General features: G+C 47.0%; 1 protein-coding gene across 1 annotated transcript in view; it reads right to left on the bottom strand.

The window, feature by feature from the left end:
• The window catches only part of CFAP45 (cilia and flagella associated protein 45), a 377,198-nt gene that overhangs the window by 186,202 nt on the left and 178,460 nt on the right, over positions 1-12,536 (bottom strand). Inside the window, exon 6 of the mRNA XM_086945062.1 lies at positions 6,262-6,440. Within this exon, the coding sequence (XP_086801188.1) occupies positions 6,262-6,440 (179 nt within the window). The remainder of the gene's footprint in view (positions 1-6,261; positions 6,441-12,536) is intronic.

Consider the following 12,536-nt stretch of genomic DNA (forward strand, 5'->3'; position numbering starts at 1 on the left):
TCCAAGGGCTTGCCCGCTGCTCTGTGACAGTACTAGATAGTGCTGGTAATCCAAGGAGCAATCACCTGCTTGGAAAGGGGAAAGCCCTTACGAGGGTCACTAAATGACAGAAATAGTTGAGAACACTTCCTGAAGTCCTTAGTACGTTGGAGATTAGAACTTTAAGCACCTCTGAATGTCCAGTGAGTGAAGTGCCTTTTCTGCCGGAGTAGCCGGTTGAGGGAAAAAAGTTTTGAGTATGACCAGCTCATTTAAATGAAAGTCTGAAGGTACTTTCGGTATTAACTTTGGGTTGGTACGCAGTATCAGTGTACCCTTTTTGAACTGGAGAAAGGGTTCCTGGATGGTGAAAGCCTGCAATTCGCCCACTCGTCTAGCCGAAGTCAAAGCTAGTAGAAGAGCTACCTTCCAGGAGAGGAATTTCAACTTTGCCCTGTGAATAGGTTCAAAAGGAGGCTTCATGAGTTGGGCGAGAACCAAGTTAAGGTGCCAAAGAAGTGGAGGAGGCTTGACTGGAGGGAAAACTCTGAAAAGGCCCTAGAGAAACTGCTTTATTATCCTAGCCGACCAGAGGGTAGGTCCAGAAGACGTGCGTCTGAAGCGAGATATGGCTGCAAGATGCACCTTGATGGAAGAGTGAGCCAGTCCCAATTTTGCCAATGACAGAATATATGGAAGAACTTCATGTGGTTCAGACTTAAAAAGATGGACACCGTTTTGCTGGCACCAAATGCAGAAACGTTTCCACTTCAACTTGTACGTCTTGTTGGTACTTGGGGCTCTTGCCTGAGAAAGCACCTCTCTACATTCTGTTGAAAGATTTAGAACAAGAAATTCTTGCTGCTCATGGGCCATGCCAAGAGCTGCACAGACTGTGGATCCGGATGCCAGACTTGGCCCTGGGACATCGTCAGCAGCGAAGGAATCGGCTGCAGCAGAAGTGGAAGGTCCAGGGAGAGAAGGTGCAGCTCTGTGAACCAAAACTGTCGGGGCCACGCAGAAGCTATCAGAATCATCCTGCAGGGTTCTTTTTTGAGCTTCCTGAGAAGCCTGGGGATCAGAGGAATGGGAGGAAAAGCGTAAACAAATGCGCCTGACCAGGCCATCGAAAGTGCATTCCCCAACGATCCCGGATGGTGAAGCCTGCTTGCGTAAAATTGGCATTTTTTGTTCTCCGGTGTGGCAAAGAGATCTATGGAAGGCCTACCCCATCTGCGAAAGACCTTGTGTAGAGTGGAGTGGTCCAGTTCCCACTTGTGGCTGACTGACTTCACTCTGCTGAGCGTGTCCGCTGCTTTGTTGAGAACATCTGGAAGGTGCCCCGCCTGGAGTGATACTTCCTGCTGGATTACCCATTGCCAGATTGTCTGTGCTTCTTGTGACAACAGTCGAGATCTGGTGCCGACTTCCTTGTTTATATAATGCATGGCTGTCGTATTGTCTGTATGTATGAGAACAGCAGACTGCTGTATCAGTGTAAGAAAAGCCTGCAAGGCCAGGGGAATCTCTCTGAGCTCCAGCAGATTGATATGTAGAAAATGATGCTGGGGTAGCCAACGGCTTCTTACATGAAGGTCCTGTAATACTGCTCCCCAGCCCTCTAGCGAGGCGTCTGTAGTTATTATGTGAGAAGCAGGGGCGATCCTGAAGGAAAGGCCCTGAGAAATGTTTTCCTTGTCTGTCCACTATGATGCGGTGTCCCTCATGGCCACTGTAACTGAGATCTTGTCGTCGAAGGATCCGTCGACTTGACGCCACTGCAAGTCCAACTCCTCCTGGAGTGGACCCATCCGCAATCTGCAGTGAGGAATCAGAGGTATACAGAAGGAAATGGACCCCAGAAGGGACTTGTAGAGGTGAACTGAAAGTGACTGTATTTTTAACATCCGAAAGGCCATTCTCATCTGCTTTTCTTGCTTCTCCAGGGTCGGGAAAGCTTTCTTTCTGGAAGTGTCCATAATGGCTCCTAGAAATATGGCTGTTCTGGATGGACGGAGAGTAGACTTTTCTCCGTTGAGAGTTAGTCCGAGATTGTCGAACAGGCGTGTGCATGCTATGACTGATTCTTGTGCTGCCGGCCTGGTAGGAGCTTTCAGTAACCAGTCGTCCAGGTAAGGGAATACCTGATGCTTTTGTTTTCAAAGAAAAGCTGCTACTGGAGCTAACACCTTTGTAAAGATCCATGGAGCAGATCGGAGTCCAAAAGGTAGAACTTTGAACTGAAAGTGGCTCTTGGCTACTGTGAAGCGAAGAAACCTCCTGTGACTGGATGCATGGGTGAAGGAAAATAAGTGTCCTCTAGAGATCCAATGGGGCCATGTAATCTCCTGAGTTGAGAAGACAAAGGATGTCCTGTAGAGAAACCATTCAAAATGATTGTTTGATGAAATAGGTGTTGAGCTCCCTCAGATCTAGAATAGGGTGCCACTTTTCTAAAGTCTTCCGGACCAGGAAGAACCGGTAATAGAAACCTTCTCCCCGGTGAGAGATAGGGACGGGTTCTATGGCTCCTTTGAGGAGCATTTGATGGACCTCCAACCGTAGAAGACTGAGATGTTTTGATACAGTGGCGCGAGGGAGCTTGGAAGGTGGTGGTTGGACAAACTCCAGAGTATGGCCGCATTGAATGATCTTCAGCACCCAACGGTCCGATGTAATTTGTTACCAGCTGTGGAGGTAATGTGATATTCTGCCTCCCACTGATGTCACAGGAGGAGATAGGACAGTAGGAAGAGCCAGCAAGCCACTATTGACACTTCGAGGAGTCCTTCCCCTGGCGTCCTTGTCTTCCTCTGTTAGACGATAGAGAGAAAGAAGAGGATTGATTTTGCCGCTGGTTATAACTCGGTCGGTAAACTTGTGAAGCCAATGCATTTGAGAAATAACGTTGTTGCTGGTACCCTCCTCTATATGAGGCATTACCTCTCCCTCTGGCTCCACGGAAGGGGACCTTGCAGTACTGCAGAATCCCTAAGGATTTTGCTGTCTCCGTGTCTTTTTTGATGTCCTGGAGCGCATCATCAATATGTTTTCCAAAGAGCACTTCCCCATCAGAGGGAAGATCCAGGATCTTGATCTGGACGTCCAGACGGAACCATGTAGCCCGCAGGCAGCCTTGATGCCGAAGCACCGCAGCGACCGCCAGGGAGCAGAAGGCGGTCGTTGCAATGTCCATTGCACAGTCAATCACTTCAGCCAATGTTACCTTGGCCTCCTGAAGAATCCTCTTAGCCTCTTTTTTCGCATCTTCAGGCAATTGGTCCGGATATGGGGAGAGATCACACCACATCTGGCGATCATAACCACCAGGAAATGCTAAGGCGTTAGCCACTCTAACCAACAGACTGGACATGGAAGAAAACCTCTTGCCCGCATTTTCCAAGCATCTGCCCTCTTTATCTGGAGGCGTTGTGAGAGGAGCTGAAGGATTCCTCGACTTTCTCTGGGCAGCCTGAGAAATGAGAGAGTCTGGTTTTGGCTGACTGACCAAGCAGGCCGGACTATCCTCTGGAGCCTCATATTTCTTCTCCAGTCGAGGTAAAACTGGATTCACCGTATCAGGATTCTTCCTCACTTTTAACCCCTCATCCCAGGCATGACCAACTATGGGGATAGAATGGACCGTTTTCCTGTAAGGCTCCTTGAAGTCATAGAGGAAGCATTCAAACTGCTCCGTGTGTATGGGCAGCTCAAACCTCCTTAAGGCCCTCGCCATAAAGTTATGAAAACCCACTATGTCCGCAGGGATGGGGGGCAGGGGAATCAACAGGTGCTGGTGCAGGAGACGCCAGATCAGGAATGACAATCATCCCACTCTGTGTCAGTATCTGGAATTGCTCCAGTGCCCTGGTCTTCATCAAAGGTGTCATTGTGAACGAAAGACACGACAGGTAGTGGGTCTTGAGCCCTTAGTATTGGTTGAGATGTCGGCAATTGGGGGGTAGAGGGCTGAACAGGAGGGACAGCCGTACCTGGTACCACTGCTGGAATTGGAGGCTGCCTCGCAAATCTCCTTCTATAGTCCACAAGCATAGATTGCAAGTCTGCTAGTAAGGAGGAAAGCATGGAAACCATCTCCTGCTGGTAGTCCCCTTGATAATCTGAGGAAGGATCGTAATGCTGCTCCTCTCTGTAATCCCCCTCAGAGTCTGTGTCCTGACACTTGACGTGTAATTGAGAAAGGCTATTCGCATATGTGAAAGGACCATCATCTTCTTCAGAGTCCTCTTCTTCTAGAAGAAGTGCCGGAGGTAGAGGAGTCACCCTCCTGGGCGATGTCATATCAGGCGTAATTTGGCATTTTTTAAGAGAAAGTGTAATTTTTCCCACTGTCAATGACGATGTGAGAATAGTCGACGATGAAAGGTACATCATTGACGTAGCTGTCGTCAAGACCGTCGACACCCCAGCCATCATCGTAGTTGTCGTCGACGTGGTAGCCATTGCCACTCTTGTCGTCGACTTCCTCGTCAACAGCACCATCGACGACGACGACAGGCACCACCGGCGTTGACGCAGAACTCTCCAATAGCCCTGGAGACGATGAAATCACAGTCGACGAGCCTGTTGATGGAGCCATAGATGAAACAGAAGATTGGGACTGTACCTTTGATGCTTTCGTTGACGGAGTAGTTGACAGTGTCATCGACGAGGGAGCTTTTTTCATTGATTTCACCTCAGAAGAGAGCGAAGAGGGCTTTTTAAAATACCTTTTAGCCGCAGGAGGAGAAGATGGAGGAACAGAGCTGGATTTCCTGTCAGACATCACTCCCTTAGATGGTCCTTCCCTCTCTTTTACACCTCAATGAGGAGATTCGCCAGGACTACGCCCTTCAGACCTATGAGAGGTTTTTTTTTGTAAACATATTTTATTGTCAGATTGCACAAGCGTCACAGGGCTCTGAACCCCAGAGGTCAATGCAGTGTCAATTTAAACATATACAAGATAGTGTCTGACTTTCTTTTACATCAAATAATGCATCCACAATACATGACTTGAAATATCCGTTAGGGTTTAAACCTCCCCTCCCCAACTATCCCCCCGTACCCCTCCCTCGAGTTGCGCACGGTCCACTGAGACCAGTCCATATCCATAAACCATCAGGCTAAGAAAAACAGTAAAAGCAAAGAAAAACCGGCACAGAAGGACCCAGTCTTGGTACACACACCCCCCAGGCTACCCCTCCACCCCCTCGTGCCACATCCGACAAACCCACTACAGCCCTCATTCCACCTGAAGATCGTCCACATCATTCGGAGGTTCCAGCCACAAACCCCTATAGTCCGCCCACTGCTTCCATATTTTATAGTGCCTACGCGGTATGAGAGGCCTTTTTTAAGGCCTTACCAGGACGTTCCTCAGAAGGTGAAGGGGAGACTCTACCCCTTTTTGCAGACCTTCTGGAAGATGTTGCAGAGGCTGTGTTACTATCACTGGAAACTGGTTCTTTCCTTGACTTAAGCTTCTGGAGCCAGGTCAAAAGAAAAAGTGCAGCATATTTTACAGTCTGCTGCCTTGTGGTCTGGATACAGACAGTAAATACAATCTTGTGCTTGTCCTCCACATACAACCTCTTCTTAGCGCAAGTTGCACAGGCGTTAACACCTTAGCTGCGTGTAAACATCCCTCCCCAGTGCTGCGCTGTCCATTGGAACCAGTGCTGAATGGACGTCCAATGGTCGTGCGCAGCACTGGGGAGGTAGCGCTGCTGACGACCGTTGGCCATCAGCAGCACTTAAGGGGTTAAAGAGAGCTTTATTCTCCTTATCAGACATCTTGAAATGGGGTGGGAGAGGGACAACAATGCTGTACAATATGGCATCCACTCTTTCTAGTAGATGCACCACAACATTCAACCTCTAAAGGAGGTCTTTAATAAAAAATAAACCTATTCAAATACATGAGTCAAGTGAGATTAAACAACAAATGTTTAAGAAGAAACAAGCTTCATATTTGTGGGGGATTCCTTAAACGTGGTGCAACCTTGTTATTATACCACCTGAATTAATACGATGTTTTTGAGTTTGAATCCTTTTGAGCGCAGTTGCTTTCACACCAATTCTTTTGAAGCACCAACATTAGTAATGTATATGATGTATAATTTTGAGGTAATTAGCTTTGACATTTCCAAAGACTTCACTTCAACCAGCTGAGCCCACAAATTACTTCATCTATGTTTCAGAATTATTTAACCCAATTAATATTGTGGGGTTATACAAGAGGCTTGAAAACAGCTGCTTGAAGACCGATGTTCAGCTTACCGAATCAGCTCATCTCTCCTCTTTTCTTCAATTTCCTCCTGCAATTTGATTGCCTTCTGTCTTTCCACTTCCATCATCTGATCCAAGCGTCTATCTTCTGCATCCATCTCCTTTTCAATCAGGCTCTTCTCCAGTACCTGGGCATCACGGATGGCATGACACTTGGCATTCAGCGTCATCTGTGAGAACACAAATATGGAAGTCACACAGATGAGCAGCAGAAAGCATAAAGAAAGATAAGGTCAAGGAGAGAATGAGGGACTCTGTATTGTCAAATCTCCAAATGCGATGCTTTTTTACTGTTTCAAGTAGACAGATAAATATCAGATATCAGACAAAGATTGCTGTAAAATATCAAATAGCCACTATGGGTCTCACAACGAGTGCACAGTATGCATTTAACTGCTGTTAACGCACATATTGCAATTATGACTTTTGAGATTAATATAATTATGACTTTTGAGATTAATATCTGCTGGTCAAATCTGCCAATATTTACCATAGAAAATGTGCTCAGTGTCTACTGGAACATGCAGATGTTTGGTTTGGTAAGCCACAACCTTAGCATAATATTCCCCAAACTTGTAACATCTGAAAGGAAATCATTGATGACAACACTGTACATGGTTGGCCGCGAGTTAAGGTACTTTAGAGGACAAGTTTCAGTTACTATATCTGGTGAATTTCAGTCGTTTTGCTTGTTTAAAACAATATGTTTTAAGTGACATTTTTACCTACCTCTAAAGTTCGTTTAACCTTTGGGTTTCTTTATATCTATATATATCTTCTAATTACCCAGATGTAATTAAGAAGAGCAAAAGTATACTCACCTTCACATATTTACATTCACAAAATAATAATCCTAAGTAAATACATGTTTTCAGTTATAAATATTCCAGAAAGAGGACCTTTTCCGACACTGTTTTATTTCCATTGTTGTTGATGATTCAGAGCCTAATGGAAGTCTGTGCAAAAATGGCAGGCCATCAGAGCTCACATGTCTTTAGATCATGGATAACCTAGGGATTGAAAAAGGGAAGCCATCTATTCAGAATTGTATTTGAAAGGATACTTTGCTGTACTGACCTTTCATTATCCCATCTCTGTTGCAAAATGATCAGGGGTTTGAGAGCATGGGTAGCTTTCCAAAAGGGGTCAGCTCTTGTGTTCCAGAATGTATGCTTTTCCAAATACCAGAAGATTCAAATTATAGTTTCACATCAACCCTAGAAAGACGATACAGTAATTGTATGGCAAAATAATAAGTTGTGAGCTTTTTAGAAACATCAGAAGGTTTGGTGAAAGACTAATTTGTACTAAGAAATAGTTACACATGATAGGAGTGGCTTTCAGAATAGCCTAAATTCTAACCTCATCGCTGATCTGCTCTGTAATGAGATATTGGTGACATCCTAAAACTGAGAGTATGGGGTTAGGTGTTGTAAAGAAAATGTCCAACCAGGATTCTATGTCAGGACCAGGGGCAAGGATTATGCAGCACTTTCTCCACTTTTTAATACAGCAGCCATTTTAACAAATAACAAAAAACTTAATTTCCCACAAACCCTGGGAAAAAGTAAACAGTTAAACAATGTCCAAAGTAGGGGCCCCTTCGTAGTCCTTCATCCCAGTTGCTGCCTTCTCTTTCTTCGCTGCTCCAGCAGCCGAGATAAGTGCCTCTGGGCCACTTCTCTATTGTTTATTGTATTGGTAATACATTTACTGGGGGGCAGGCTCCTTTTTTTCTTGAAAACGTGGCTGCAGGAGTGTTTGTCGCTCTTCTGCGGCCAGTATTTCTCTTGACAGTGTGATTCGACACTTGGGGCCAGCAGCGGTGTGGTCCTCCAACCACTACAGGGGGGCGTGTTGTGAACGCGCTCAGGGCGCCTCGTCTCCCGAGCCGGCACGCTAATACCCGTGAGGCGATCTGCTAATTTCAATGCGGACAGCCTGGAGCTCCTTGTAATTAGAGCTTCGCCGCACACACCTGGAACACTACGCCCCTCTTCGGGGTCTGCATTAATAATTAGCGCATAGCACAGGTGGAAGTCTGGTGTAAAAACACCGGGCCACTGGCCCAGGCATCAGTGCAACCCCATAAAACACGTGAGACGGGTGTCCTGCAGGTTCTTGCCCCATTATTGGCCCCATGGGCAATATACAATTTTTGGGGAGAGCCTCATTGTTATAATACCCTCTAACTTGCCTGGTGAGCCCAGAGCCCCACAAACGTACATTGGGTGATCCCTATCAGTCACTGTCCAGTATGAGGGATGTTAAAGAGATCTATATGGAGGAGGACAGAATGAACTACCTCCTAGTTGATGATCATTTTTGCAAAGTATTGATGCCTCTACCTCAAAAGCAGTTCAACAGGCGGTGGCTCCCTTGGAGCACAAATCGTTACAGTATGCCGAGCACTGATTTGGAAGATACCCTCAGGCTCATGCACCCGCTACCTCCTGGGATGCCTGACCAGTCTGCGCCGCTCCCCAAATGCAAAAAGGATTCCAACTCTGGAGTTGATCTGGACGCTTTCGATAGATTGAAGCGGCCTTCCTGGACCAGCTTCAGATCCATGGCACCAGACTTCCCTGTGCCCAGGCCACCTGAGCTGCAAAATACAAGTGTAGCTTCCTTTTCTCTGTCGCCCAGCCCCCCTCCAGGGATGAACTCTCACTCTGGCTCTGATATTGGTCCCAGGATGCTTGCTTCTGGTCCAGGGAGGACCTGGCCTGGCAGTTCGGTCTGGACTGTTCGCCCTAAGTGGGACGGGTATGCCCAGACGTGGGTCCCTTGCTCACTGTGCCACTGGTATCAAGCTAGCCAGGCTGAAGAAGGGTGACATACCCTGAAACCAGTCCCAGGATGCTTGTTTCCAGACCAGGGAGGGCCTGGCCTGGCAGTTCGGTCTGGACTGTTCCCATGAGGCACAGGGTCAAGACTGATTAGCATATGGCTGGCTCCAAACTGGGGTGGCGTAGTGGGCAAAAGAACGATGGATTTAACCCAGGCAGCCACAGAGGCAGTGGCAACCAAGCCTCCGCTCAAGGTGAGTATTCATCTTTCCCACAACAGCGCCTGGGTGCAGGCTACAAGAGTTTGTTCACAATTGAGTGATTGGGAAGTCATACCTCAGATTCCTCAGATTCTTGATTACTCAAGACCATGCAAGGTTTCTGTATAGAGTTCTACGGCTCTCTACGGCTCTCCTACTCAAAAGGAACCTCCTATCCAGCTGGTCCTCTCTGTGGCAGGCGTCCGATTTGATAGATGCAGTCATGCAGATATCCTCTCACCCTCCGGGTTTCACCAGCACTTTCTCCTTGGTGGAGTAGAGGGATGGTGGTCAGCGGCTGGTCATCAACTTCAAAAAAGTCAATGAGTGGCTTGTTTATCCCCACTTGAAGATGGAGGGCATCCACCTGCTGATGGATCTCCTTCAACCGAAAACGTAATGGTGCGTCTCGACCTCAAGGATCCTTACTTAACCACCCGATTGCTGCCCCCATCGCAGATTCCTCCAATTTCAATGGCAGGGGTAGATCTTCAAATTCACCACTCTTCCCTTTGGTCTACCATCAGCCCTGTGGTGATTTACCACAGTAATGCACCTGGTGGTGGAATTTCTCAGAGCTCTGGGCATTCGCCTCATCGTCTATTTAAATGACATTCTCTTGATGGATCAGTGCCACCATAATCTTTCTGTGCAACTTCAGATGGCAGTCCCCCTATTGGTTTTATCATCAATCAACAGACGTCAGTCCTTAATCCAACTCAGATTTGGGTGTTCCTGGGCTTCGTGGTGGAGTCAATATGAGCCACACTCAGCCTCACTTCAAGAAAGTTGACCAAAATCAGGCACGAACTGGACTGGATAGTGGCCAAATCATCCACCTCCCTAAGGTAGATCTCAAGGGCAGTAGGACTACGGTCATGTCATCATCAATCAAGGTCATTTTTTGCGGGCCCTGTCATTATTGAGTTCTGCAGAGCCTCAAGGCTTTTCATCTCTGGAGAGGGCTAATACACTCTCAGGTGGCCTCATTATCAGAGGAAGCCAAGGAGGAGATACAGTGCTGCTTTGCCCACATGGAGGCGTGGAATGGATGGGTGATATTTGTCTCTCTCCCAGACCTAATCATAGAGTCAGATGCCAGCAACAGGGGCTGGGGGCACAGAGTGGGGGAATTCTCCACCAGAGAAAGATGGTCCTCTAACGAAAACTTCCTACACATCAATTGCCTCGAACTGTTAGCAGGCTCTTTCGTTGTCAGGTGTTGGGCCAAAGACCAAGTATGATGCTACGTCCTTCTCAAAATGGACAGTGTAGTGGCGGCGGTGCACTACATGAACCATCCTGGGGGTACGTTATCCAAGACCCTCTCAGACCTGTCCAGAAACTTCTGGGACTACTGCCTGGTGAACCAAACCTCGGTGACGGTGGAACACCTCCCAGGAAAATCCAACCAAGTGGCCAATTGGCGCTCCCGTCACTTAAGGGACATGAGCCTTCAGGGAGTTGCGTCCATCATTATTTTGGGGCCTTCAGGCCAAATGGTGCCTGTTCTCTGTGTATCTATTCACGTCTCGCCTGGATCACCATCTCCCCAGGTACATCAGTTGGTGACCAGACTCCGAGGTAGTGGCCATGGATGCTTTTCTCCAGGACTGGCACCTGGAACAGGGGTACACTTGAGCTCCTCACCCCAGGAAAGGATACAAACTGAGGAAATGGTGCTAGTGACCGCGATGCGAGATCGCAAGTCTGGTCTCCAGTTCTTCTGGAACTTTCTTGGGATTTTCAAACCCCTTTAACCGGATCTCCTCCGAGACCCAGAGAGGAATCCCCATTATTTAGTACTGGAAGAGTCTCTCCTTCTCATGGCATGGAGGATTACACAGAACGCTGGAAAGTCCAAGGGTTTTAAAATCAATCTGCGTCCCTCCTCTCTATGGCATGGGCAGACAGCGCTATCAAACGACATAGACCAGCATGGGCTCGATGGTTGGGCTTGTGTCACAAACGAGACACCTGGATCTAGTGGGGGCCGACATTGTCCATATCCTGGAATTTTCTCACTTCTTTGTCCTCGAAGGGTCTGGCCTATAGATCCATCAACACCTTCAGGTCGGCAATATTGCCGGGTCACGTTACAGTGGGGGATCAACTGGTAGGGGAGAACCCCTTAGTGAGGAAGCTTCTGCGGGGCATCTGATTCTCCCTTCTCCCAGAGCTTAGGTATTTGACGCTATGGGACATCAGTAAGGTCTTCAAGCTTTTCTTGTTTTGGCAGTCCAACAAATATCTTTCAAGGAAGGAGATTTCAGCCATCCTATTATGCCTGAGTTCAAGTTAAAGGGTTTCGGTTTTCAGAGCATTGGATATTACGGGTAGAGTATTAACCCCAGGTGGGAATACTTTCCTTATTTCACATCGTAAAATATTTATTCATGTGTGTGTTTTACCCTTCCTTTCCAGATTCCCCAAAGTTGTGTATAGTGCAGTGTATAAAGAGCTGTGAGGCAACGACAGCAGTGGATATTCCCCATGGTGAGAGGCAACTGTTAGTTCACTCAGGACAGAAAGTCGTATAAAGCGGTCTCCTCACCTACTATCGCCAGATGGGTTTGATAAGCTATGCAAGAGACTGGCATTGATAAGGTATTTGGCGCTCATTCTGTTAGGGGAGAACGGCTCCAGAGGGGAATTCTCGCTCGGAGCTCGCCTGGAAGACATACTTAATGCAGCAGACTGGTCTTCAAGTTCCACCTTTAAGAGGTTTTACTTTAAACCAGTCCCCAGTATTGCATTGCTGGTTAAGGAGAAGCTTTAAACCAGCATAATCGTTGACTCCAGTCCTGACATAGATTGAAAAATGTCCTAGCTATCATAACGAAAAGTTTCAATTTATTAAAGACAAGGAGGCAAGGATTAGACCACCCATTACCACATAAGATTAAATCCCCCTGGGAATGAGACAATTTTCGTAAAAGTGAGTATAGTCTGGTATTTCATTTAGTAGCATATGTTTCTATGGGATGCATACGCAATGTGGTGATGTCAATTTAGGATATTGTATAAACCACTTCTGTTCTGAAGTCACAGGTGTGGGATTTTCATTTATATATGTTTATTCACTTTCTTCAGGTTCCGATGGGTCTAAACAGTATACTGAAGATTATGTTACTTGATTTCTGTCATAGGAAGAAAGAGGAGGCAGAAACAGGGACGAAGGACTATCAAGGGGCCCCTAACTGTGCTGACTGGAAAT

The sequence above is a fragment of the Lissotriton vulgaris genome, chromosome 12 (assembly GCF_964263255.1).
Source record: "Lissotriton vulgaris chromosome 12, aLisVul1.2, whole genome shotgun sequence".
NCBI lineage: Eukaryota > Metazoa > Chordata > Amphibia > Caudata > Salamandridae > Lissotriton > Lissotriton vulgaris.